We start from the raw sequence: 26227 nt of genomic DNA on the forward strand, positions 1-26227 counted from the left end.
ACCACAAAAAAAGGGATGACCATAAATCTGATTTATGATCGCATAACAACACAAATTTACTTCTTACCATTCTGGAGACTGGCAAGCCCAAATCCAAAACCAAAGTGCCATGGAGTTCATCTCTGATGAGCATTTGTTTTATGCCCCATAAATGTCACCTTCTAGCTATATCTTGACATGGGAGAAGAGGAAAGCCAGCTCTCTCTTTTCTCTTTTAAAATGATACTTTTTTTTTAACAGTTACTAGCCAAGGCCTAATCATGTCCCAAAGACCCCACCTCCTAATACCATCACATTGTTAATTAATTTTCAATGTATGTATGGGGGTGGGGATATACTCCTTCAAACTCTGGTGGTAGAGCTGATAGGCACATTCAGAGAAAATGAGCCTCCTTACAGTGGCATTTTCTATAAGGCACACATTTCTGAGGACTCTCCAAACGTCAATTAGGGTAGTCCTAACCAAAGTATGCCACAGCTACAAAGGGTTGTTTTAAAAGACATTTTAAAAGTACAGATAACACAGAAATAATAATGTAAAGCCTATGATCTGTACTATCTATATCTTGTTTTAAAAATAAAATGTAAATTTAAGGATCCCATTATTTAGAAAAAAAAAAACACTTACCTACACTAAATTTACTGATAGTCTTATATATTTTTACTTTTAATCCAACTTTATGTCTTCAATCCATATGGAATTTTGGGGGCTGGGGATATAGCTCAGTGGCATAAGCTCCTGCCTGGCAAACACAAGGTCCTGAGTCTGATTCCCGGTACAAAAAAAAACAAAAAAAAAACCATATGGAATTATGTATGTGTGATTTGTGAGGTAGCACAACAATCTAAGCTTTTTAAGATGGAAAGGTGCATTATTCCAGCACCATTTATTTAAAAAAATCATCTTCCCTCCTATTGTTTTTCAATGTCCTTTGTGTCTTACTTCAAGTACTCACACATGCACATAAAAACCTCTGCATCCTCTTCTATTTCATTAATTTATTCTTTGATTCAAGTTCCAATATTGTGCTTTTTAAAAATTCCATTACTTTATAAGTCATTATAACTGGTAAGGCAAATTTTCCTGTGTTACTTTCATTGTTTTGGGTTTTTTTTTATTTTATTTATGTTGCTTTTGTTTTTGTTCTATCCCCCTGGCAAATGTAAGAATTTTACCCTTTCTGATAAATTCTAGACTGAGTCTATCAAAAACCAGCAAAAGATTTTGGGTATTTTTATTGAAATTATAATTAACCTATCTTCATTTAGTGAGAAGTAGAGGCTTACTATATTGCACTTTTCCATCAATTAACTCGGTACTTTCCTCCACTTAGTAGTCTTTCATGTTCTTTAGCAAAGTTTTACATTTTTTCACAATGAGGCTCTTTTATCAAGCTGATAAAAAGAGAGATTAAGTTTTACTCTTTAATGCAAATTCTTTATATCCCAATTATTCTGCAAACCTTTGTTCCAAAATCATCTTATAGCTTGTTCTTGGCTGGGAACTAGTGATATTTGGCCATGTTGCTTTTGTCCCCTGTGGTTGGAGTCTATTAGTCACCTTCCCTGTCCCTGAGATAAGATGCCTGACACTTGTAACTGAAAGGACATGAGAGGTTTATTTTGGCTCATGGTTTCCATGTATTGAGTCCATGGTAAGCCAGCAAAAACAGCATTGTGAGAGGTCCTGGCAGGGAAAAGTTGCTCTCATCATGACATCTAGGAAGCAGAGAGCAGGGAGGAGCTGGGACAAGCATACACACTTGTAGGTCATGCCTGGTCTCTTTCAACTGGAACCATTTTCAAACAGCACAGTCAGCTTTGAACGTATCAACAGACTAATCCACTAAACAGTATAGCACGCCCCCAAGATGGCATAGCCTTCTAAAAGACTTTTGGGGACATTTTGAATCTAAATCATAACACACAGCTAGGCTGAGATGTTCCTTTCCTACATCAGGGACTCATTAATAAGTCTTCTTCTTTCCTAGGACACTTCTTCTTTGACCCTCCCTTCCATACTGAGCTTTTTCTTGTTGAACTCTGCTTCAAAAAGGCTACATGGGCTACACAATGCTTGTCTTTCTCTCTCAAAGTTCTATTTCTCTATAAAAATAATATGCCATAAAGTGGCAGATGAAGGAGCATAGGAAACCCTTTTTAGTGAAAAGGTTCACTTTTTACTTGGAGCACAATATAAAAACTAATCCTCTGCTGCACAACAATATGGATGCCATTGTGCTTCCTGTGCACCTGCTAAAGATCCCTCCCAGAAACAAATCCGGCCTTTATTGACAAATAGTGAGTGCACACAAATAATATTCCTCATGTCTTTCTTTTAAGGTAATTTTAAGTTTATGAGGGGAATTCTTTCACATCACAAAAATAGAGATTATTCCCAATGGCTAGTCCATGGTATAAATTGTTAGTAACAACACTTTCTCTAGAATGAGTCTCAGCTCCTTCTTCTTCTTGTCAATGGCTCAGTCTCCTACGGTATTAATTCTTTCCTGCTTTCTCTTCACTTTCTTCCCTGTTATTCTTCCCACTGAATACATTTTTCCTTAGATTACTAAAAGCAAAGATGTTATTGCATTGTCCACTTTCTCCTTGTTACAACTTGGGTATACAGCTAAGTTAAAGGAAGCTCAAGGTCACTGAGAAGACTGAAGGTCAGAGACATCACAGCGTCAAAACCCTTGGGTAACTGTTGCTGAGGAGTGAGTGCAGTGATGGTTATATCACACATATGTGTGCATATTCTCACAGTAGGGCAGTTTACCAAAGGGCATACTGATTAGCTATTTTTAACTTAATTTATCCATGCATAGTTTAAGATTTATAGATTTTTGTAAGGGCTACAAGTCTTAATTTTAAAACTGAAATGACAGAAGAGGACATTTTCCTTGATCTCTGCTTTCTCTATACTATTACCATAATTGATGCAATTATCTGATGTGGTCTTTGACGGTTACTGAGGCATCTCCCTTTTAGTGAATTGAACAGTGCTCCTATTGAGTCTTTGCTAAGTGTGCTTGCCCTGCGGTTAAGAATATATTTTGTAGATATTAAACTAGATTCTATGTTCAGATGTGGTTTCATTGATTTAATTTCTCTTGGGGGGAAAATACATCGCTAATGACCACCTTGTCTCAAAATTGCAGATTACAGTATTTCGGATGGGATCAGAAGGACACCAGGACATTGATTTAGCTATCCTGACAGCTTTACTCAAAGGTAAAAGAGTTTTCGTGTCTACTGAGTGCAAGTATAATTTAAATGGATTAACAAATAACAGAAGTCTCCTATTAGTGGCTATAATCCCAAATGATTCCATGACATCCAATTAGTGATAACATAGGACCTGTTCTGTAAGTTACTCTGATGCTATTAAATTCTTCTGGTATATACCTGTTACAATGTGGCTTACTTTTATAAGGTTTAAAGACTCTATAATTCAAGTCATGTCCACTGAATCATAAAAATTTATAAAGAAAATATTGACATAACTTATCTGAAATTACTTAATAGCAACTAGCCTATTTACTTTTTAAAATCATTTTCTACAGCGTGTATGTGTGTGTACAGCATGCATATATATAATAAAAATTGAAATCAAAATTCATTGAGAGAAAAGAAGAAATAAACCAAAGAAATTAAGGTACTATACTTAACTGTAGTTAAGTGTTAAATTTGAGATTAAAAACAGAATACCCTGGATTCTGGGAATTTAATGTATAAAATGTATATTGATCCTGTTCACGTGTCCCAGTGTTACAGAGGGCTCATTTTCTGTCCTTATTTTTGGATCCGTGTCCAAGGAAAGTGTAATTTCCTTCAGGTTCAGTAGGATCAAACCTTATCTGCAGATCAAACCTCATCTTTAGGTGCTTAATAAGTATGTTACATTTGACGAATAATTTTCAGTACTAAATGAAAGCAAGTTTCCTCTTTTTAGTTCTAAAATTCAGGCTGGAAGTATAAGGTAAAACAAAACCACAAACCTTGCTGAATGTGATTGTTTGTTAGAAACATTTTATACATTCTCCTAGCTGGTCTCCTGCAGCCCTTGTCACTTGGCTGGTCATTTCCCGTTTGTGGCCTCCCTGGAGTACAAACTCTATGAGAACAGAGAATATTCCTTGTGTATTGCTTCACTATCAGAGCCTCACATGATCTCCAATCCATGGCAGCATGCAATCAATTTCTGTTGAATAAAGAAATTAATGTATTACTGAATGATTCAGTGATAGATTTAGCATTCCAAAATTAATACTTGGAAAAATATCTGTTTAATTCTATTTTCCAATCTACCCACTCTTCTCCCACTATTATTTCCTTAATGACCTATTACCATATGGTAGCCAATGTGCTGAGGTCTTTACAACTACTGTGAAAATTAATTATTGCAACAACTCTGAGATGTGGGAGATACTCTTAATTCTGTTTTATAGATGGGGTAAGTAGTGTTGCAACAGATCTAGTAATTTGATAAAGGTACAATGCTAATTAATAAGCTTGGAGTAAAAGCAAAGTACCCCTTAGACAACAATGGTTGTACCCCTCCACTCATTACCCCAAATATATATGAACATTCATTCAAAATCCTGATCACACTTCAGAAGATTCCCAGCCTCATGAGCTGGAGCAGGTATCCCAAACTGAGGATCTCTACCCTAAACCATTTCATTTGAGTAAACTAGAAAATACAAACACTGGGCAAAAGAATTCAAGAACCAAGAGCTATGCATGGACACAAAGTATGTTCTGGACTCCACTAATCCTTTATCAGGAACAAAATGTTCCAGAAAAATTATTCTCTGATACTTGTTACTCTCCTATAAACATAAAAAAATTAAAGTTGATAACTTTAACATTTATTGAGGACTTGTTTATGCCAGATACCATGTTAGATGCATTCTAAATAAATTCATTTATTCTTTACAACAGTTCAATTACCAGGGTATTATACACACTGTTTTATAGGTGAGAAAATTGAGGCATAACACAATTCATAAATGTGCCTAAGATGAGTTGGCCAGTATATAGTAGAAACAGTCCAACTCTATGGCTGTCACTTATCACCAAGATATTCATGTCTCTTTGATAATAAGAAAAAATTCACTACATTATGACTCTGAACAAAACTCCTAGCAAGGACAGTATTTAACCCCAGCACTCAGGAAGCTGAAGCAGGAGGATTACTATGAGTTTGAAGCCAGTCTGAACTACACAGTGAGACCTGGTCTCAAAAATAACAAACAAACAAAAAACCACATAGCAAATGAAAGTAATCCAATTATCAGGATAAACATAGTGGCCATCATCTTCTAATGAAAATTCTTCTTTCTCTTTTGCCAATGGTAAGACTTTAAGTTAGGTTTATGCCTTTGGATTAGTCTTCAAACTCATTTTTGTATTATAGAATATTCGCCATCCATTTTGAGTATGACATATCAAAAAGTACCGTAAAAATGCATTTCACATCATAACCAAGTAATTACATAAGCACCTATAAAATTGAAATTAAAGTATTCAAAATAATGTTTACAGGGACGATTATGCAGTGAATTGAACATTTTCTATTCTAATCTATTCCATTCTCTTAAATGCTGATTGTATCCCACTAAATTGATTTCATGACCCACTAATGGGTCATAACCTACAGTTTAAAAAACATTTCCATAGAAGATGAAAGGAAATTACAATTGCTCTGAGAAATTAACATTTATAATCAGTGTAATGAACATTATGCAGCAGTTGAGGCTAATGAGAATTTATGCCATAAAAGATTATGGTGTGTCAACTGTATTTTGCGAAGCTTTTGAATGCTCTCAGATATTGACTCAGTTGATTTGTGAAAGGCATCAAGCATAATACTTTTGCTGACTTCTTTGGAGGCCAATCTTATACCAGTTTCAGATTCTTAAGGTTTTTATATTATTCCTCTTACATGTTGTACCTGGGCATGTAACGTGGTTTAACACTTTGTATAATTGTATTTAACTTTCGATCTTCCAATGCACAAGGCATCTATGTAAAGCTCAGCTTTTATTCTGAGACACTGGAGATATTTCTGAAAAGATCAGAAGTTAGAGGGGATAAGGACAGAGCCATAAAGCTAATCACTAGTCCAAGAATCCAGAAGCCAAAAATAATAAAAAAGACAGATGGAAAATCAAATGGCCGTGGGGAAATAGAACTCTACTGTTTCTGATTCTACTGGATTTGATTTTCTTGGGCCTGTCTCCTAGAGAATACTGAAGGCCGGGGCTGGGGATTTAGCTCAGTGGCAAAGCGCCTGCCTGGCAAGCGCAAGGTCATGAGTTCGATTCCCGATATGGGAGAAAAACCAAAAAAAAAAAAAGAGAGAGAATACTGAAGGCGACAAAACTGTTGTAAAGAATAAATGAATTTATTTAGTAGTGTCCCAGTGATATAGGAGGTTCAGAGTTCCTTGAAATGGTGACCTGCGTTCCTCTGGAGAATAAGCCATGTCCCATTTGTCCCTCACATCAAGGTACCTGCTCCGCAGAGCAGCAATCTAGCCAGAGAAGACACATCTGTCTCTCCCTGCCTCTCCCCGTCATCTGCAGACCTGCACAGGGCCGCACACACAGGATGTCTAGTTAGCTAAATTTTCAGATAAGTGACAAATAACACGAGTATGCCCCAAGCTTACAGTAAAAAAAATTGGTTCATAATTTACCTGAAATTCAAACTTAACTGGGAGTGCTATTTTTTTTTTTAATTTGCTAAACCAAGTTAGCTTACTCAGAGAAGGTCTGACACCATTAACACTTCTGGACTTAGACATCATAAAAGGCTCCACAAGAAGAGTAACTCAAAAAAGTAGAGACATCCCCTGGGCCCCCTACCTGCCTCCTCTTCTCAGCCAGCCCTGTCTCAATCAGAGCACCCTCCCAGAACTTCCACTGGAGAGGATACCAGATTTGTATCCATCAAACACCAGGGACTCACAAGCTGATCTCTCAATAGTGTCATCTGTCTGCATTCCCTACACGGCAGCATAAGCCTCTGGCTCCAGGCTCAATAATGCAGAAAACATCTGCTTATAACAAAGGAAGCGGGTCCTGGGACCCTTTCTACAAAACTCCTCCCAGTGCTCCCATCTTTTCTCGAATATCCTGGATCCATTAAATAGACAAATCCTGTGAGCAGGTGCTCTCATTCATCCACATGCTGAGAATGCAATAGGTGTTGACCACTCTCTTCCTCAGTTGTGAAATTCTTTTGCTTGGAATTTAATCTTTGTTAGTAAAGAGTTCACTTGAGGCATGAGGAAAAAGTAACCTGTATTGCTGACTTCTTGTTCTGTAAGGCATTTTAAAAGAGCTGAAAGAAAGTGCAAGAAACAGTAGGTTGTTCCTCAGAGCTGTCAAGGTCATCAAAACAAGGAAAGTCTGAGAAATTTTCAAAGCCTCGAGGAGATGAAGGAGTTGTGATGACTAAACTTGGAGAATGTGCTTCCCAGGAACAGAAAAGTAGGTACTAGGTTAAGAACTAAAAATCTGAACAAGGTATGAACTCTGGGTTTTTTTAATGTTAAGGAAAAACATAAAAAAGATATGCTTTCATATATTATGAATCTAAGCAGGAAATATATTGTAATCAAAAACCTTCATTATTCTTTCATGTTAAGAAGACAAAAAAGGAGGTAATCATTTATAGAGTTAATTAGACAGGCCAAGTGTATATTTAGAGGGCCATGACCAGCACAAACAGCTTGATATGATCTATGGAAGTCACACAATAGCTGATCACTACTGATCTAGGAAATGAGTAGAAATACCAATTTAAGCAGGAAGTATATGAAGGCTAAAATAAAACAAACAATTTCTACAAAATCAAAATTTTCAATGTACTTTTATAATCATCTTAAAGATAATTATCTACTTTTCTTTTTTTTTTATGCTTTTCTATCCTCAGTCATAATTAATGCTATCAATAATGAATCAACTGGGTAACTGCATTTAGATATATATATCTTTCTTCCCAAGATATCCATGTATAAACTTGTTTAAAAATATAAAGAGAAAATTTCAGATAAAAATTGATGTGCTAGAGAGGCATGGTGGTACATGCCTATAATCTCAGAACTTGAGAGGCTGAGGCAGGAGAAACACTGGGAGTTGGAGGTGAGTCTGGACTACATAGCGAGACCCTGTCTAAAAAAAAAGAAAAGAAATACCAAAAGAATAGCAAATAGTCTAATGACTTTAGAAAAGGTTTAAGAAAGCATACATCCAATTTGATTAGATAAGGCAAAACAATAAAAATCACTGTATTCTAACCCAGCATCCTTTAAAATTGTCTTTTGGGGGGGTGTAAACTTAAAATACATGAAGATAAATCTTTTCAAAACACACAGTGTAACCTGCCAATGGTGGTGCATGCCTGTAGTCCCAGAATTTGAGAAGCTGAGGCAGGAAAATTTCAAGTTAGAGGCCAGCCTGGGCTACAAAGCAAGTTAAAGCCCAGCAAGGATTGCATAGCAAGACTCTGCCTCAACAAATAAAAATTTAGGACCCGGGATATAGCTCAGTGGTACAGCACCTGCCTGGCAGGCACGAGGTTGTGAGTTTGACTCCTGGTACCAAAAGAAAAATAATAATAAAATAAAATTAGAATAAAAATTTAAAATGAAGGAGAAAAGCATTTTAACATATGGAAGCTATGTCTGACTGCATGTCCCTCAGACTCCATTAATGACCACCTACAGGATTATTGTCATAAAGTAGCACTTGCTAGGCAATTAATATTGCTCATCTTATTTTAAAAACTGGCTAATCAAACTCTAGCAAAACAACATTTTGGCCATAGGTTCTGAAGTAGTTCCTATTCAATACTTCTATGCCTCAGATAGCCTTCAGAAGCAATTAACTTATCCTGGACTGTTTACTGGGGAGGTACTTGCTTAAACTCAGATAATTCCTGGTTTTTTGGTTTGGGTTTTGGTTTGGTTTGGGTTTTGGGTTGGGTTGGGTTGGGTTTTGGGTGCTACTAGACATTGAATTCAGGGCTTTTGCACTTAGTTATATCACCCTCAGCCCTTTTTTCATTTTTATTTTTTACCTTGAGACAGGTCCTCACTAAGTCTCTAAGTTGCCCAGACTGGGCTTAAACTTCCCGTCCTCCTGCCTCAGTCTCCCAGCTGCATGAATTTTACAGGAATTTATAATGGCTCTGGTTTGAAAATGAAATTCTTTCTCATCATTTGTACAGTGTTTGCCACCTGCTCTTTCCTATGGGGAGGCGGTTTAACACAGCACAAGCATGACTGCTCTCTGTTTAATGTTATGGTTTTCAGAGCTTTGCACTGTGTAGATCCTTAACAAGATTGGAAAGAGGAGACATTTGAGTCAACATTTTTATCACATACATGAAATACAAAATTGTCATGGTTCTTACACATCATACAAATGACAGTAGGTAAAATTTTGCCCGAAAAAGACCTATACAGTCAAAATGCAGACATCTTCCACCTACTTTAGGCATAAAAGGACCTGGGCCATTTCCAGGTTAAGCATGTGCAAACAGTGAAGCGTTTCAGCTAATGACTAAATTAAACTCACCCCGTTAGCTCCCCAGAGCAAGTTGGAAGCTTTTCTGATCGTGTCAGGCCACTTGCAGTCTTCTTTGTGACTTCTAGACGAGGCAAAGTGACAAATGCATGATTTCTTGGTACTCTGTGACCTTTCGTTCCAATCATTAATGTAGATGGCACAGAGCAAGCAGTGGGGGCCCGGGCACAGGTCCCCCAAAACCAGTGTCTGCCCCTGTCCCCTATTTCCTCGTTGCAAAATCACCCTGAAGTTACAATATCCACTTTCACTTTGTCAGCCCTTTGAATTTTATAGAGTAGGAAATTGAGGCCAAACATGTTCAAGAGCATTGGATGCATCATTGGCAGAGTCAAAGCTTGAATCCAGGCTGCTTCCCTTTTACTCATTTTTCTTTATAGTACATTTATGAGGCTGTGGATGTCAGAGATTTTCTGACTTCCCAGTGACACAGAGATGGCAGGCATTTGCTGCTGTGACTTCCGGGTGAGCTCCAAATTGACAGTTCTAGAAACCTATCTCCCTTAAATCCTGGGACACCTAGGAGCCTCGGATACCAGATGACCTTGGTTGCACAAAAAGATTTTAGTGAGAGGACCAGGATACTCACACATTCACCTAAATGTAATGACATGCGTATGTGTGACCGGAGGCTTGTTTCATTCTTTAAATGTTAGGTAATCAGCGAACTATGGCTGCAACTGGGAATTATGTTAGCACAAGTGAGAGAAACACAATTTAAAGTAGCTCAAGCAAAAATAAATAAATGGATTTGAAGGTTCGCATGACCACAAAATCTAAGGGTAAGCCGAGGTCAGGCTGAAGGGGCTCTAGGGCTTAATTGATGTCACCAGGGTCTCTCTCCATCCCTTGGACATTAGCCTATTCCAGGGTCAGGGTGAGCAGCTGCGGGGAACGCCAGGCTCCCATGTGGTCACTGTGACATTCTAGATCAATAGTGAGAGTGGAACACTTAACTTGGTGCCTGGAAAAAATTATTTAATAAGTGGTGGCGAGAATGAAGATGATGACCGGTTGAGAAAATCCTGACTGGAAAGAATGATCTTTCCTGATAAATGCAATTAAAAGACCAGGGGGAAGATTGTGTTGCTTGCCTTGGACCAACGCATAGCCCTGAGTTGATCACTGTGGCACGTGAGCTGGGGGAAATGAGAGATGGGGTCCGCTCACCCATTGTCAGAGCCCCAGGTTCCCAATGAAAACAGAGGTTCCATAGCCAGAAAAGTGGGACAGAGCAAGGTTGGTGACACACACCTGTAATCCCAGAACCCGAGAGGCTGAGGCAAGAGGATCCCTGCGAGTCCAAGGCCAGCCTGGACTACAAAGTGAGGCCCTGTCTCAGAAAAAAGACAGAAGTGGAAAATAAGGCATGCTTGTGCAGCAAAAGCAGCTAGAAGAAATACATTTCTCTGCAGATGGATTAAAAGAAGGACTGCAGATGAAAGAGCAACATATTTGCTCAAATTCATGCAAGCACCTCAAAATCTACATTCTAGATTAAATGTTCCAAGAATGAGTTCTTCATGCAGCATCCAAAAACAGAAAGTCAAATGAATGCTAATCAGGGTTCAGACATTCACCTAAGTCATAATTCGTACAGTTCAGTTCAAGTAGACCCAGATATGTCACCAGTTGCCACTATTTACTACAGGATGGATACGTATTATTATAATCACTGTTACCCTTCTCAGTTTTAAAGGTCTGCATTTGATTATCTCTGCCAAAAATTTTACAGGAAATTATGTTTACCAGCCTTTTCTGCTAACACTCGAGTCTCTTCTGTAGAAAAACATGATTCTAAAAAGGTCAAATCACCGTGCATTCCCCACTTAGCTCCTTCAATTCCAGCTGCCCTACCACCCCTCGTGGCTCAGTATAAAAAGTACTACTGCGAGACCAGAGGTCAAAAGCGTGTGACACCTTACAGCTAAAAACAATGGCCACATTCAAAGCATCTCTTCTACTTGACTGGAAAAATCACCTGACCCCACTGAACCTCAGTCTCCTAATCTATAAAATCGTGATGATAATAATTACTCTCTTGCGGTCACCGTGACATTTTGAACCAACAGTGAGAATAAAAAACTTAACTTGGTGCCTGAAACATTCTATTTAATAAATGGCGGCCTGCCTGAAGATGACATTGCCAGTGTAGAAATGACGGGCCACATCTGTTTTACTCACCACAATGTACATACAGTGGTACCTCAGTTTACAACCTGAATTTGACTTACGCTTTGGGGGAAGATAGCTGCATTTGTGGTTGTGTGGGGAAGATGCCCTGGCTGTGGTCCTACTTGTCACCCAATGTGGAGTTTGCAAATGGGAGCAAAATTTTCCCAAACACCTTTGTTTTTGAACTGAATTGTTTACAGACAGAAACATTCATAAACTGAGCTATTACTGTACACATACAACACCTGACATGTGCTAGGAGTCATATATAATAACTGAACTCATGAACGATCAATATTCTTTGAGATCAGCTTGGGTATATTCTTAAGCCCTAATTCTTTTTCTGGCCGTGGCTAGTTAACCAGGCTATGGTACCCCTGTGTTCCTCAGTTCCCTTCCCTGTAAGAAGGGAAATCAACAGTCCCTTTTCGATATGGGTTGGTACAGGAGCACCTAGCATGGTTACACTGGATGTTCTTCAAGGGCAAACTCTTTGCCTTCTCCATGAAAAACATGGTAGCTATATATCCTTTCCTTTTAAAACAAGACTTAAAGGTTCCTAAAGCCCTAGCACATGCTCACATCCAAAATTCATTAGAATCATAAAATGTTAAGTTTTGAAGGACCCATATGTTTGAAAATAATAAGTTTTAAAAATCAGAAAATTTCACCATACATCTGAGGATCCAGATCTTGGCACAGAAAGATTCGTCTAGAAAATTGTGGTGCACATGCTAAGCCACTTTAAAATAAAATTAATTTTATGGCAAGTTTATTTTCATGCAAATCCAAACTAATTTCCAAGCAATAATGAGAGGCTAAGGTAGAAAGCGATTGCAGACATTTTTGTTTGTCTCCAACAGGAGAATGCAATAAAAAGGACTTAAATCTCTTAAGCCCTTTTATTTGTATACGGCTTTACAATCTACACAGCACTTTCACAAACTTTTATCATCTAATCTGCACAACAGCTCTGTGGAATGGTTATCAGATAATTTATTTCCTCAATGGCATGTGCTTGAGCATAAAAGTGAGCTGTATTAATAATTGTTCCAGGGGAGCGAGGGACAGAGCTCAGAGGTAGAGCACTTGCCTAGCATGTGTGAGGTCCTGAGTTTGATTCCCTGTACCCCCACCCCAAAAAAAGAAATTTCAAGAGGAAAATGATACTGTCTTCCTTGCCTCTGTATCCCATCAATCGACAAAACTCCTGACAAATGGTAGAAATGTAATAAATACAATTTATCCATGGAAATGAAGTTGGGTCTCAGCCCAGCCAACCACTAGGCAAAGTTACCTAAACAACCAGAGAGGCACTGAGGGCACCTCAGCCCTGAAATGTCATTAGTGGGGACTCTATCCTCATAAGTCAGTGATTCACAGGATGGCAAACCACCGCCCTCCTCACAGTTCCCACCTGCTCCTGAGTGACTTCTGTCTTCCTGGTCACCTCCACCCTCATGCTCCTGATTCCATATGTTTTCTTTCCTTTCCTCATCATGGAATTTATAATGTAAAACTCAGCCTTCCCACAGTTTCAAAAAACCAAAATTCACTTATACAAAATATTTTAAAAATAGTAGACCTTTCTAGAAAATTAGAAGGAGAGAGAGGTTTACCTTGCAATGATGCAAACAATACCTGTCTGAGCATCAGGCATCCCCAACCCCGGGGGAACTTCTCATAGGAAATTTCCAAGGCTCCTTCTCCCCAACTTCCCCAGTGTCACACCGTGCTACAGACACCCAGCACTGCCACCCCTCCTTCCCCATGGTTTCTTTGACTTGCTTCCCTTCAGGGTAAAATAAACTCCTTTCCTTTCAAACAGAGAGAATAGTTTTCCCATTCTGTGACGTTTTGGTTGCTGCCCACATGGATCAATTACCCTAAGCAGCTTTGCAAGGTGTTTTTGCAAAGATAGTCTCTTTCCAAGTATCGTTTGTATATCAATTCCTAGGAGAGAGTGATTTCTCAGCGCCTTTCTTATAGGTTGGGAGAGAGCAAATGTGGACTTCTGCCTCTCCTCAGATGTGGCAGAATAGTGTTCTTTGGCTGAAGGCCATCACCTCCAGCAGAAAAGGGAGAACACGTTTGCAAGGACCATGAACACCAGGGACCTGGAGTGTGCAGTCTTGGACAGGCTGTTCCTAGCAGATCTTTAAGGTTCTCACCATATATGTAAGATTAGTAGAATTCTAAAGCTGGGTGGAGCCGTAAAGATCTGGGGAACACTTTGATGGTGTTTGGGAGAGAACTGGAACCCAGGTCAGCAGACTGCCAGGTCCATTATTCTCCCCCTGCACCACGCAGCCAGTTCGGACGACAAGGGCAGTCATCCCTGGGGCCCACTTCCACAGAAGCTGCACCTCCTTGCGCCATGTGACTAGCACGTGCCTCAGCTTGGCACAAGTGTGGAGCTCAGCATACTCAGAGATCTGTGCATTTGTCTAATTGCAAACCCAAAGCTTTTGAGCCCCTCTCAACTTGTGAGGAGCTCATCACTGCTGACTTCCCAGCAGGCCTATAGAATCCCACTTTTCTTTCTCAACATGTTTGACAGTAATGGATTAGCATCATTCATTGTACCAGTCATTGCCCAGTCTTAATTACACAATCATGCAGACAAGCAGCAGCACAATTCTGAAATAAGCAGTTTATATTAATAATAAAATGAATGCCAATAATCATGGTAAAGTGCCACAACCTATGCAGCCAGCAGAGTCCTGAGAGGGAGCGATGGGAGATTAAGAAAAAACTACAGACACATACGAAAAGGAAGCTGGGAGCCAGTGGGACCTGACCTCTCTAATGGAGAGGCAGCAACAACCCCAGCAGGGTCTGCCTCTTTATTTATACACCATAAAAGGGGTCAGGGGAGCGCACAATGGCGCCAAAAGTGCAAGGTCTCAGTGTTTTTCTGGGAACACTGAGAGCGAAACATTTTCAGAGCTATCTCCACTGTAGTTAAAGGGAAGAACGCCAAGGCCAGATACCTGCTGGACTGGCCTTGCTGTAGTCCCAACAACTGGTTTACATGGCTCACCTCTGGCGCTCCGTGCTCTCAGGGCTGGCCTTGCTCTAGCCTTGAATGTGTGGTCAATCTCCAACTCAGCCACTCCCCACAGTAAAGCTAGCCTGTCCCAATACCAAATGATATAGAACTATGTTTATGAGTACTAACTAATTTAACCTCACTCCTTACAATACCATGATGGGGCAGGTTCTATCACAGTGCCACCTATCTTACAGTTGAGGAAACTAGGCACAGAGAGGCTAAATTCTTAGCTGAAATCAGGAAGCCAGAAGTGGATCGAGTCTAGGCATAAACCCAGCTTGTCTGAGTCTAGCATACTGCTCTAAATCCTAAGCATCCGTGACCAGGATTGGACATTAAGGGCTGCCCCATTTTGATGTGCTTTGGACAATCAATGATGACTAAAGTTTTCTTGATACATAACAAAATACATACTACCCATACAACAGTACTGTGACCGAAGGGATTTGATCAGGAGTGGTGTATGCATTGCTAGACCTAGAATATGAGAAGCAGATGGGAGAATGGGAAATAGCAAACCAGAAATAAAAGAAAACACTAAGCTGCTATCAAGCTGACTTATATTTGATTCCAACAGCTCCAAAGCTGGGGCATCCAGAAACTTAAAATGGGATGTTGGAGGAAAGAAAAATATAAAAGAATTGAAGTCTTTTCAAAGAATCATCCAAAATGCCACACCTTCGTCCCTGCTCCCCAAAGCCCTTTCCAATCAAAAAGAAAAGATTTATTCTCTCTAGAGAGTAAAACAGACTTTCCAGTCCAGGGATCAAGGGAATACCTGGTACTAAGAGGGGACTGGACTACACCCCTGAATGGGAGCTCGTGAAGGAGACTAAACAAATAAATGCCCATCAGATGCTGAGAATCCAGCCCTATTCCTGCTTAGTTTTCCAGTGTGCTCGCAGCTAAGACTTTGTCCTCTAAGCAGGAGAATGGAAGAAACTTTATGGGAGACAAAGGAAGTGCAAAGAGAAAAGGAGGTCACATGCAAAGGAGCTACAATGCATTAAAGTTCTAAACAACGATACAGAAAGCTACTATGAAATTTTTGCAATGCCTTAAAAATTCAGAAGAACATTTATTTACAGTCTGGACTTCTATTCTTCATGTAGCAGCCACTTGTGAAGGCGGAATAAGAATATCAGACAGAAGGGGCGAAAAAAATATCACTCACTGTGGGAATGATTTCCTCAGAAATTCCTGAAGGATGTGCTCCACCAAAATGAAAGAGGAATACAAAACACAAAACACAACAATGACAACAACAACAAAAACAAAACAGAAAACGTGGACCACACAAAATAGGAGCTCCAACACGGGAGAGAAATAGAGAAGTTCTGCATGATGGTCGGGGGGCCCAAGGTGGCAGGTCTGCCTCAGGCCTACAGGTAAAGGCAGGAGCAACCAGCAGGCCTTGCAGCTTCAGCCTGAAACTGGCAGAATGTCACTTCTGCGGAATCCTGTTGGCTACAAGTGGAGACCAGCCCAGTTTCAATGTGGAAGGAGTATCACAGGAGAGCTAACTCTGAGAGGTATAGTTCCTTAGAAACCATCTTCAAAGACCAGCTACCACAGAAGACCAAAAAAAACCAAAATGAGCTACAGAAAGTCCAGTGGTTCCCTTTGGGGAGAAATAGGGCAATATGACTTATGATTTTAATAAAAAAAAAATCCTATAGGAAGCCCACAGGTTGAACTCTTTAAGATACTGTGTATGTGGTCTTTGTATGCCTACTACTCAAAGAGAAAAATAAGTGAGTAAGCGGGAGAATGCAAAAGACAGGAAATCATTAAGGCAGTCATTCCAAAAAGTAGTCCCAGAACTGCTGGCTGCAGATTTCTATAGAACCCCGCTGAAGACGTCATACTATGAGAGATGCAGATATTTTATTTACCCAGCTAAGGAAATGAATTTCTATTTGTCACATCACAAATAAACAGAATAGCCCAGTAGAAAGTTTTTCTTTCACTTTCTCAATCATACAGTAATAATATGTTTCTCAGCTTGCATGTTGTGCATAAAACAGGTACACTTTTATAAAGTAACAGATTGGAGATGTGTGAGGTATTGGCTTCTTTTATTACAGAGAGAACACAATAAAGAGGACACATCCATTTAGGGAGGTAAAAGAAAGGAAATAGCATGGTGCGTTACAATGTTACTAATCATAAGCCACGCAATTTCACTGGTGCTTTGTGTTGCCATATGTTGCTAGGACATAAGGAAATAGTAGCAATATTTACAGTAGAAATACTTGGTTAAGTATCACCAGGGAGACAGGGTACATATTTAAATACCTGACTTTATGAGGTTTTTATATAACTGAGGTCCATAAAATTCTAACACCCTAGCTCCAAATATGAAGCTAAGAAGGCCTCTTCAAAATGAGTAGAGCTTACACAGAAAAAGCAGGCCCAAATAAGAGGACAATCAATGGGGGCTGGGGATTTAGCTCAGCAGCACAGCGCCTGCCTGGCAAGCGCAAGGTCATGAGTTCGATTCCTGGTACCGGAAAAAAAAAGAGGAAAATCAAAACAAAGCTGAATTAACTTCCTGTCAACCCTGAATGTAGGAGCTAGGAAGTGAAGGGAAGCAGGGGAGGATAGGGAATCAGCTATCTCTCCTCGCAGGGCACGAACCTAAGAGAAATGGCCTTCAGCCCCTCTGGAGCATGGCCAGCCCTGACTGGTCAGGTCAGCTGAAAAAATTCATCAGCCGACTGCATCACGCGCCACCAGAGAACACCAGACAGAAGTCTTTTTACACCAAATGGCCTGAGGAGGGTGTCAGAGCTAACCAGAGCGACACGGCTCTTATGCACAACACCCAGTGTCCATGGCCTGGGCTGTCCAGGCACAAATACACACTCACTCCCCTGAAGTTACTTTGCTAAAGAGCAGCCACAGTTTTATAATCCAAACACAGACTCTGTCTCTAAATTCACACTCCTGCATTGCAAACAAATCTGCCTCATCTTGTTTATATCTGAGCCCCTGTGAGCTACACTCACTGTGGAGAGGGTTTGAAGAAAACTCCATGAAATTGTTCACACTCAGTTGACTCCCCAAGCTGTGTCACAGAACCACTCCAAAAAGCAGTCCACAACTCTCACAAAGGCACAAGTCCGGGGTAATCTCGGACTGTCTGCTGAACTCTGAGAATTACTGTTTCACTGTAGTATTCTATTAAAACTCAATAACAACTCATTCATGTGTACTGTAGTAAAAATCACAAGAATGGTCTAGCTGGTAAGTGTTTTCTACCTAGGAGTGTGTCCATGGAAATGGCATTATTAGCCTGCTAACTTTATTAAATTATGATTACTGACTTGGTAAAATTCATCGTGAAGAATATGTAAGATATTGCAAATATTTGCACAAAAGCTTTAACAAATATTTTCCAATGCTTACTATATGTGTTGTTAAATATCTGTAAAACCATCTTCTGAGGCACATGTGTTAACTTCCTTTTATATGTACAGAAATGTTCCCAAGTCACCACAGGTAATAAAAAAGCACGGTGCTGGGGCTGGGGATTTAGCTCAGCGGCAAAAGCGCCTGTCTGGCAAGCGCAAGGTCGTGAGTTCAGTTCCCGGTACCGGAGAAAAACCAAAAAAAAAAAAAAAAAAACACGGTGTTCTTCTTGCTTGACCAAAAGACTGTCGCTTGCCTGTTATCCGTAAAGGGTAACCTGACACGGATCAGAACTGTGCCAGGGAGCTGCCATCTGGCTGGAATCTTACCGAGTTCCTCAAAAGGCCAGTACGTACCAGTCCCAAATTAGGGGAGAATGACCTAATTCCCAGAGCCCTGTCCCTGGCATTCTCTTGAATGCTGCGAAGTCTTCCTAATACCTAAAAGCCTTAAAAAAGGGTAGAAATACATACCCTAAAGTGTAAACAAAATACCACAAAGGCCCAAATAGAAGGGACTCTTGGGCTCAGGGGAGATTGTATTACAGAAAGAACATTTTGAATTTGCTGCTACAGTTCAGAATGCCTTTCAAAGGCCACGTACAAACCCAAGCTTCTTTTACCTAAAAAAAAAAAAAAAAAAAATAGCCTGTAGAATCACAAAATAAATAATATACCAATTACTTTCTCAGAACACTTTAAAATTGAGCATATATATTTTAAAAATCTTATTGAGGCTGAAAATAAGAACCTCTAAAGATGCAGTATGCAACAATACCAGCAAAGGAATATATCATTTTACCCAATCAATAAACTCATGTACCTATAAATTGTGCCTTTTGAACTGCATTATATTTTATATGCCTATAGAAGTTTCTAATTAAGAAGGGGGTGACACATACTTTTATAAAAGGGGATCTTTTCATAAAGTAAATATTACCTAAATTGCTGCTTGGTAAATATTCATTTTTACAGCATGATGGGTTAAAACGGACAGCCATGTTCACGATCACAAGGAAGGGGCGGCCCCTGGGATAGAGTGATTGAAATGAATGGGCCTGGCCGGAAGGGTAAAAGCCGATGTAAAAGCAGTACTCGCTGTTCCAAAGGAAATGACTGCTGAGTTCATCTCGGGTCATCGAAGGAACCGTCATAGTGTATTAACTAGGCCTTCAAGGGTCTTGATCCAAAAGAAAAATTCAGTCACAGAACCCAAAGGAGAAATCAAGAGGAAAAGAAAGAACTGGGTGTGTCGGTGCATTTCCTTTGAGAGTACAGTCTCGGGTTCAGCCGTGTTTCCCCCGTGCCTGTAATAAAGACCGGCAGAGAAGTGGAGTTCAGCAAAATTTGTTGAATTTAAAAAAATAAAAAAACACAACCAGCTAAGAATCCAGGTTTCATCCCGAAAGATGCCCTCTCTGTTTCGTGTCCCAACTACATAGAAAGCAGAATTAAAATGTCAGGAATTGAAACTGTGAAACCACACGGCCAGGGTTTGAATTTTGCCCCTGATATTTCCTAGTGACTTCAACTTGGACAAGCTTCTGTGACTCCGTTTCTTCATCTACAAAATGGGAATCATGGTGCCTTCTAAGTGACTGTAAGAACTCCTTGCATCCATGCTGAGAAACAGCGCCTGATACAAGCTAAGCATGACAGAAATGCCAGCTGTTTTATAACCTTTCTTACTTCCTGAAGATGAGCTGAAAAAGGCAATCCCATTTTCCTGCAAATAGCTTCTTTCACTCAGCTGCATGTTTTTTCCCTTACAAGCCAAACAAGAAATTTCTTCAGCTAAAGTTAATTCAGTTTTTCATGATTCCTTTTAACTCTCCCCTGGGATTCACCTAACAATATTTTTTACCAAGAGGAGATGGTTATCATTCAGGGCAAGAAAATAGAACAAAGCATAAATTATACACAGGCCCCGGTTTAGTGTGTGCATGTGTGTGTGTGTGTGTGTGTGTGCGCGTGTGTGTCTCCAGTCTTTAATCTCGTTCTTGTCCTGGGCTGCAGTCAGGGAGATGACTGAGGATCCCCAGTGGCCCAGACTCTATTGCATTTAGGTGCAATATTTACACATAAAGTATAAGGATGAAAACAAATCAAATCCCTAGTAAAAATACTTAATCCAAGTAAGATTCTTTAGATAAGACAAGAAAGGATCTGAAGACCGCCCCCCCCACAAGAAGAAATGCTTCTCAACACTACACAGGGAAGGGGGCATCACAGTGAGCTTCGCAAGGTCTGCACATCCCGCTCCCCATCCCACCCCAGCCCTTCCAGCAGGGCCACATCTAAACTCTCTCCTTCAGATAAGACACCTGATTTTTTCAGTGTCTCTCCCAGAGAGGGTCTTCAGCCTCTTTTGATGACATGTTGAAGTATTGAGTGAACTTCGGGAAATTTTTTAAATCTCCCCCGCAAACACTGATGTGCAAATCCCCAAATAAATATTCCCTACAACCCACACCCAGGAGTGCTATGATATATCTGCGTTATCTTACTTCAAGTGGACCCAAATTTGATGTACATCTTCTTCATTCTTTAAGCCTCTGACACACTCTCTGCTTTCCTCCATTCTCATCTCCCCTCCCCCTGGCACCCGCAGCAGACAGTGTCCCCTTGTACTACGTACAGTCCTGAGGTTCCAGCTCATCCCGACACACTTTACACTTCCCATTCACACTGACTAACATCATTCACCCTCTTTGCTTTTGCTCGCTGAAGAAATCGCTTCTTGGCTAAAACCAATCGCTTTCTAGGCTCCACGTCCCAGGCCCTCCTCCATCACTTCAGGCTCCCTCTCCTGAGACGACCTCCTTCCTGCTGGAGACACATCTGGGGCTCCTGTCACCTGAGAGGACTCAGGCTCTCTACGATGACCCTCAAGGTGGCAGGTTACTTTTCTCCAGATTCCACCACCCGTTCTATCCAGACAGCTTTCCACCCTCCTGAAGACCTCCTGTGGGCCTCCAGCCCCGGTACCCCTCTGCCTGACCTCAGCAACTTTGACGTGTTGGCTTTAGCTGTTTTTTACTGCAACTCTGGCTACCTTGAATGAAGACCGCAGTTTAAAGTCTGCTCTTTCGCTGAGTGTTTTCTGATTGGCAAAGTGTTCAGAATTTGTACGAGTGTTAATGCGGCATAATACTTCTAAATGCCTAGCATGTAACTGGCTCTCACTGCATGAGGGTAGTTGTATTTTGTTTACCTTCCCATAGTGTCATAGGTCCTGAGTATTCTGTTTTTCTGATGACTCCTTTGTCTCCTTCATCAGACCCTCTTACAGGTAGGTGCGTTCTGCCCCGCTCCTAAAGTCGCACGGCTCCCGGTGTCCCACGGCAGGAATAACCTGCAGGTTTGCCTCCCCGCTCGCTCCCTCCCTGCCTCCCTTCCCTAACTGCCTTCTGGATAACTTTCGTGGGCATCGCACATGCCACAAACTCAAATTAACTGTCTCTAAAAAGGAATAAATAAAAATAAATTTGCTTTTCTCCCAGCTGACTTCTCCCTGATTTCCTCATTTTGGATCATAAACCACCATCCTTTTTGTTACACAGGCTCAAAGCCTCCATCAAATTCTTGTCCTCTTTGCTCAAGGGACCTCTTTCTAATTCTGGGCATCTTTTGTCTCCACGATACCAGTATATCCATCCCTTCCTTCCCCTTGTGGGTGGCATTAGGCCTTCCCGATTTGGGATTTGGTTTACTGCAATGTCTCCTGAAGAGGTCTTCCTGCCTCCGGCGAGCACATCCCTATCGCTCTTGCATACTTCAGTTAAAGGACAGCTGTCAGTGCAAAGCTGTGGTCAGAACACGCACGTGCCTGGAGTACTCGTCAACCCTCCAACACAGACAGGGCTGCATGAACTCATCCACTCTTTTCTCCTGGAAAGCTTTGATAACTGATAAAGAAAAACGCAGGTAGGAAAAAAAAGAAGAAAAAGGAATTACATTTTTGGTGAAACTAGGACATGCATTCCAAAACATTTGTACATGCAAGAGCTATGTGGGAGGAAGGGGCAAAAGCTGAGAAGGAGCCGGCAGTAGCGCTCCTCCCTCCCGAGCTCCCGCAGACATCAGTCCTTTGTCTGGAGCAGCCCGTGCAAGAGAGAACCGGCGGCGGCAGGATCCCTCCGCTCCGCGCGCGGTACATGGAGGCAGAGGAGAGGGCTGCGCAGCGCTGTGAGAGAAGCCACTCCTGCAGCAGGGAGTTTGCTTCACAGAAGAGAGCCTTCTAGTTGTGAATAATAACTAACTTGCAATGCTACCCTGGGCCCGTTATAACCCAACTCATTAAGTGATAAACAATAAAGCAGGGATTAGCATAGACTGCATGCAGAGATATTCTGAGAAAAAATAGCCAATGAACAAAATGTATTCACAGAAGCATGATATTCTTTATGAAAGTGTTCCTGAGGAACAGATGAACATTGAATACAGAACCCCTCATCCCTAAGGAATCTGGTCCAAGACCCCCAGGGGATTCCTGGAACAGTGGCATGTAACAAACTCCACAGACCCTGTGTTTGTCTCTATGCCTATGCACTTCCAAGTGCCTGTGATAAAGTTCAATGTATAAATTAGGCACAGAGGATAACGATAACTAGTAATAAAATGGAATGACTAACAATGTTCCATGATAACCTCCGTTCTCCTTATGTGCTTGCTGTCTCTCCTACCTTACTGCACTGTGCTCACCTTCCTCCTCTTGTGATGAGGAGACCCAGACCTGGTGATGAGGCAACGTGAGGCGGAGGACCGGTCATTCATTGCACAGTGCAGCTCTGTCTCGAAGTTTGACATGGAACAGCAACACGAACATGAATTTGGTTTTCCTTCTTCACAAGTACGCAGGTGGAAACTCATTCTCCCCAGACATTGTGGCAACTCCAGCATATATTTTTTTCCTAGCCAAGCATGGTGGCATATGACTGTAATCCCAGTACTTGGGAAGCCGAAGCAGGAGTATTGCTGCTTGTTCCAGGCCAGCCTGCACTACAGAGTGAGACCCCATCTTAAAATGTATACATATGATATATACTTTCTTTCCTCACTAAAACTACAACCTTCACCTTCTCCCATAAAGGAAGCACTTTATAGCTTCTTTTTGGTGTATCTCAATTACCAGCACCACTTCTCTTATGCTGTGGGGCATCATTAACAGAGGGCTGTTTGAACAGAAATTCTGTGATACTGTGACAGTCACAGGCAGGTAGCATATACAGCTTGAGCACGCTGGACCTCAATGTTTCAGATCTCAGAAGTTCTGAAATTTAAAACTTATGAATTGATTATGTCTGGAATTTTCCATGTAATATTTTTTGGACTGAGACTGATCTCAAGGAACTGAAACTGCAGAAAATGAAACTATGGATAAGGAGAGACCACCACTGCAAATTTCTCATCACGTATTTTAAATTTTGTAAATGTTGCTGTGGCACTCTGTGCAGAAATAGTTCAACGTTGGAGTACAAAGTTCAGGTATGAGTAGATAAGGCCGCGAGAGGCGATAAAATGTAAACAACTTTGAGAAAGGAAATAGAAGAAATAAAATCATCACAGAATTACAGAGAAAATGAGAAATAATGCAAAGTGAGATGTTGCGGAAAACCCCATGTAGGAGATAGCATATGGAAAGGAGTAAGGTGAAAAAAAAAGAAATAAAATGTAAATAAAGAGTTAATTGGAATTAAACAGAAATCATATGACAGAAAGTAGAAGTTCAACATAAGCACATTTGGTGTCTCCAAAGAGAAAAACCCAAATAATAGACTGGAACCAATATTTTTAAACATAATTGTATAATTTTAAAATGTAATTTAGAGACTTTTCATTGAAAAAATGTTTAACGTGATCTAGGTATTGAAAAGGTCACCTTAGGCCCAGTGAAAGTAACAGAGAATCATCGTGCTCAGATATACCCTAATAAAGTTACTGATCTTTAAAGAAAATTAAAGAACAATTGGGATGCCAGGCAAAATGAACACATCTCTTATGAGGAGGAAAACCAAACTTCCCTTTGAGTAACTTTTACAGTGTCACTTATACTCTGGTTTCTCTTCAGATCACACAAATCTTTTGCCTTTTTTACAGTGTTACTCAGTATTGGGGGACAACAGAACAACAGTTTTTATATTGAGCCATCGTCATTCAAATATAAAGACTGCTAAAGAACTTCAAAACATGCTGGAATTCTGGCAATACTGTCCCACACATTCTTTTTTTAAAAAGCTACTACAGAACAACTGAACCTACCAAGCAAGAGGCACCAGCCAAAGGACTAAGTGCGACCATTGATACTAGAATATAATTTTGCTCTGGAAAAAAAAAACAAATATGGCCATTTGAGTAACAGATAGAAACTTAAATGTTACTTGGCATAACAATGTAGAAATTAGAAACCAACAAAAGAAATGGAGAGGTGAGAAAAGATGGCTGGAGGTAGAACTGGTTGGCTTATTAACTCATTATAACATCTATGCTTCTTCCTTAGCACAGTCAAAAACTTTTAGACCATCAATTGAAATACTGGTAGTAGAAATATAAACATGCTCAATTGCACAAAATAGAACACTAAAGACAGGATCTTACACTGTGAAGCTGAGTGGCTGGGGAGAGGGAAAGGAGAGATGGCACACACACTATGTCCATTCCCACTCTTCTTGATGGTCCATCTGACTGCAACAGTATTTTCGCGAGCTCTGTGTTAGTTCCCTATTGTCCCAACAAAGCACTGCACTCCTACTGGCTGAAACCACCAAACATTTCTTATCTTCTAGTTCAAGGGTCAGAAGTTGAAAGTTAAGATCCAGGCAGAATTTTTTGCTCATGTTTTCAGCTTTGAGAGGCTGCTGCTTTCTCCTGGGCTCAGAGCTCCTTCCTGGCATTGATCTGACTCCTTGCTTTCATGTCTGATCTCCCACCACTTTGATCCCCTGGCTCGCCTTTCTAAGGACTCTCGTGACCAGATAATCAAGGATAATGTCTCCATCTCAAAATCCTTGACCTAATCACATCTCCAAAGTGTCTCTTGCTGTGTAAGGCAAGATAGGCATAGGTAAGATACAGATGCTCGGAACAGACATGGCATGCATTAGGGGACTATCCTGCAGCCTATCCCAAACTGCTTTTGCAAATTTCCGCCATCTTTCCCCAAGCCTTATCAGAGGGACCTTTGTAGGTCACTCAACATCCAAATCAGAGTTCCTGCTGTCTCTGCAGACTTTCCCCTGGCGGCCACATCCTCCTGGAAAATCTGTCTTTCCATAGTTTAGGCCACATGATCTTGGGTTCTCTTCCTAGCTCTCTGCTTCTTTCTCTAATGGCTTCTTTTCTCTCATATTTAGATATTATTGTTGTTCAGTTACCCATCACTCATCCTGTCCTTGCCACCTGCACGCTGATGTTTCCCGAGTGTCCGTCTCCAGACCCGACCGCTTCGGCACTCTGGACCTCAATGCCCGACGGGCACCTCAAACTCAGTGCAGCCAGGAGTGAAATTTTAGCTGACCACGGCTGCACACACCCGTAATCCCATCCCTTCGGAGGCTGAGGCCGAAGGATCACAAGCATAAGGCCAGCCTGGGCAACACAGAGAGACTTTGTCTCAAGAAAAGAAAAAAGCAAACTTTTGCTGTTCCCAAAAAGCTGGGTTTTATCTTCTGCTTCTTGCATAATTTCTTGTATTCTGAGTCATTTTGTACCAACCCCTCGCTTCCTGAACGTGTGCTGTTTGTTAGTTTAGTTTTTGACTGAGTGCTGACCAGCAAGAGTAAAAGGCAGGCTCTGTGAAAAGGGTGACCACAGCCGTCCTGTTCAGCACTCAATGTCCAATGCCCAGACCGCTCTGGAGCAGAAGGTATTCAACAATTATCTGTTACACAGTAGATGAACGGTGCTTGTGGTGGCATATTACATTGCAGATCTCTCTCCCTAGACTATAAGCACTCGTAACAAAGCGTTCTATCTTATCC

At 40.8% G+C, this 26227-nt stretch overlaps 1 protein-coding gene across 10 annotated transcripts in view; it reads left to right on the plus strand.

Annotated features, from left to right (window-relative positions):
- The window catches only part of Trpm3 (transient receptor potential cation channel, subfamily M, member 3), a 526019-nt gene that overhangs the window by 394550 nt on the left and 105242 nt on the right, over positions 1-26227 (plus strand). For all 10 annotated transcript variants that reach the window (XM_005388528.1, XM_005388530.1, XM_005388531.1 and 7 more), the window contains one exon: positions 3165-3237. In XM_005388528.1, the coding sequence (XP_005388585.1) occupies positions 3165-3237 (73 nt within the window). The remainder of the gene's footprint in view (positions 1-3164; positions 3238-26227) is intronic.

Source organism: Chinchilla lanigera, unplaced genomic scaffold, assembly GCF_000276665.1.
Source record: "Chinchilla lanigera isolate Chin_1 unplaced genomic scaffold, ChiLan1.0 scaffold00033, whole genome shotgun sequence".
NCBI lineage: Eukaryota > Metazoa > Chordata > Mammalia > Rodentia > Chinchillidae > Chinchilla > Chinchilla lanigera.